The sequence below is a fragment of the Dermacentor variabilis genome, chromosome 1 (genome assembly GCF_050947875.1).
Source record: "Dermacentor variabilis isolate Ectoservices chromosome 1, ASM5094787v1, whole genome shotgun sequence".
Lineage (NCBI taxonomy): Eukaryota > Metazoa > Arthropoda > Arachnida > Ixodida > Ixodidae > Dermacentor > Dermacentor variabilis.
In genome coordinates, this window is record NC_134568.1 from 259,053,937 (window position 1) to 259,057,092 (window position 3,156).

Here is a 3,156-nt window from a genome sequence, read left to right on the forward strand (position 1 = left end):
TACTTCCAAGGCCTCACGGTACACCTGAAGTAATAATGGTGATAAGAGGGAACGAAAACACTGATAAAATTCGGCAGTAAGGCCATCCGGGCCGGGCGTCTTGCCCTTCGCTAACGAATCTATGCATGCAGTTACCTCATTAATGTCAGTGTTTTCATTTGTATAATTGTAATCATCCTGATTTAACTGGGCAGCAACGATACATTTTTTCTGGCAGCATCTGTATCCAATGGCTTATGGTCTCGGAATAGTTTTTGATAATGCTAGAAAAATGCTTTAGTTATTAGAGTAGGCTCATTAACAATGATTCCACCATACTCTATAGCTAGTATTTGCTTCGACAGCGCGTGTCGGCGTTCATCACCAAGGGCCATACTGCAAGGCTGTTCTTCCAGGAAACGCTGCTCTCGCGCACGCACTAGTGCACCTCTGTATTTTTCTGCGTTCAAAGTTTGTAACTGTGCCTTGACCTTATAAATATCATCAATATATTGACCCGGATGTAGGCATTCAAGCTTATGCAATTCACTCAGAAGTTTATACAACGCTTAATTTGTAATTATTCTTTTTTTCAAAGGTCAATATTGATGATTCTTCGATAGCTATCATTTTAACTTCCTGTTTGAATAATTCCCACACAGCAAAGAGTGGCAAGTCCTTGCGGCATGACACATGAGCTATAAGCTCAGTGACACGATTTAAAAAACATTCACGTGAAAGCAATTGGTTATTAAACTTCCACAGCTCCCAGCACATACGCCGACTTTGACACCGACGGCTGCCAAACGATGCTGAGACTAGGCAATGGTCACTAAAGAATATAGGGTGCACAGTGTATCCATAAATAAGAGGTAGCGCGCTAAGTGAAACGTAAATTCGATCAAGCCTTGCATGCGAGCTACCCTGGAAATGCGTATATCGACATCCCGCCTTTTCATTTTCTCCAATGTCCACAAGCTGATAATCACATATCAGGCGTTGCAACGCATTACTACTTGGATCATGTCTCAGCTTCAGTGACGTACGATCTTGCGCGTTACATACACAATTAAAGTCTCCAAAGAGAACCAATGCACGATCAGTACAGAAATGATGTTCTAGAGATAAGAAGAAACACTCGCGTTCACGTAACTTGTTCGGAGCATAAACACACACAAATCTAAAGCTCATACCACTGATATCAATATCGCAACAGATTAGGCGCCCTTCCCTATCTGTATACAAATGTAGCAAATCACATGGTAAATGTTTTCTAACAAATAACATACAGCGTGCGGAAACGCCTACTGCATGGCTTCGTAAGCCACGGACATTTAAAGTGCCAAAATGGAAGGGAAGAGCGCCCGCCATGATTACCTAGGTGCAGCGTCTAAACGCTGCTCCAGAGGTGCACCACTCCCTTCTTGATGAGGTGATGCGCTATGAACCTTTTGGTGCACGTTAATACAAGGGACCTCTTCAGGAGTAGGCGTTCCCCGAGCGGTTTTGTTAACTTTGACACTTTGGGAACGCGAGCCTCCTTTCCCGAGGGCGATGGATTGTCAGATGGCACTGGACGCTTCTTAGCGGCCTCGCACATCGATCCAGATTCCACTGACGGTGGGCGATCTTGAACTGGTGGCGATTCTGCCCATGACACAGTTAGTTCGTCGTCAGGTGCCTTAGTCTCATTCTCGCTGGCAGGCTTCTGGCTAAGGCTAATGTCAACCGATGACGGCTTAATCTGTTCTTGTCGATGAGTCTCAGGGAGTGTTTCTCCAGTTGCATCCACAACTTCGCTCACATCCATTAGATAATCGGTGATGGTATCATCCTCAGCTGGTCTATTTCCACGAAGCTTGTCAGCGTAGGCTCCGACGCGTGCATCTGCAGGGTGACCGTAGCGGTGACAGTTACTGCAGCGTGGTGTTCTACATTGTCGCCGGATATGCCCAACTCTGTTGCACCGGAGGCAAAGTGGTGGTCGGCCAGGTACCAAGATAAGGCACTGGTGGCCGTATATGCTCAACAGATGTGGCAGATTACTGGCAGAAACTCCATCTTTCAATGTGAACGCTACGTCTCGATTAATCATTTGCCAGCCCTCCATGCCGTCACACCGCCACATTTCTCTCGTGATGGACTGCACTGTGCCATATGGCTCTAGCGCTTCAACAATCCGTCTCTGTTCGAGGTGTGGGGGAAGCCAAAGAAGCTTCAGCTTGATATTCTTGCATTCCGGGTCTATGACAAGGCACTTGAGGCCCTTCACCAACAACTCGCCTTTGTCGACAAGTTTCTGTTTCGCGATACTGTTAACACATGTCACTAACCACAAATGGCTCATCTGGTGTTGTCCAGCGCCGAGGATCTCAGTTGCATTTAGCACTGAAAGGAGAGCATCGCGAAAGTCCGGGGCCCGATACGGCCGCCCTGCCAGGTCAGCATGCAGGAAAACTGAATTGAGAACGGTGTTGCCAGTCGGCAGACGAGGAAGAACGACTTTATAATTACCGGAATCAGTAGTTGACGGTGGGTGTGATCCTCGGCCGAGGGCCGATGCGCTGTTTCCAGTGGAGCTCATCGCAAACGTCGCCGTTCGAACAAGCCTCTTCTTCCTGCCGCACCACGGCAGATCTGTTGACGAGGCAGGAAATTGAGACAGGTTAAGCATGGGAGCGCAGGTGCGGCAATATAAAAGCGACTCGGCATTTTGTGTATGCTGTGCGGGGAGAATGTAACGCTGAGTGTACTTGCAACCATAAGCGAGTGCGAAAAGAAATCTGCCTGAGTGTTCTTAGGATGCTTTAAACTGAGGCACTACGCGATGTAAACGTGTAGCGAGCTCAAACGAGGCACTTGAGACGACAGAGACGGACAATTTCTCTATCGCTTAGTGTGTCCCGTTTGAGCTACACATCGCTTCAGTTAAGTGCGTAATTTCCTTGGAACGGAAGGAACTTAGGTACTATTGACCAGCAACATCTGACAGTCTATAAATGACTTGCGCGTTTAATGTGTATCGCTCACTAATGGTGAGCGCACGAAGGGCATGGCTCTTCACATTCCAGCTTTTAAATTTAAAACGCAATTTTTTCACGAAGAGGCAAAGTGCTGCTTTCCATGTAGTTCAATAGACAGTGCACGAAATTCGAACTATTCACGATTTATAGACAA

General features: G+C 46.9%; 1 protein-coding gene across 1 annotated transcript; it reads right to left on the reverse strand.

Annotated features, from left to right (window-relative positions):
* Positions 1 to 1,369: 1,369 nt before the first annotated feature.
* Positions 1,370 to 2,638, reverse strand: LOC142564912 (uncharacterized). Its single transcript, XM_075676147.1, has one exon. It carries the CDS (start codon positions 2,561 to 2,563, stop codon positions 1,370 to 1,372), a length of 1,194 nt encoding a protein of 397 aa, XP_075532262.1. The 5' UTR covers positions 2,564 to 2,638.
* Positions 2,639 to 3,156: the final 518 nt, after the last annotated feature.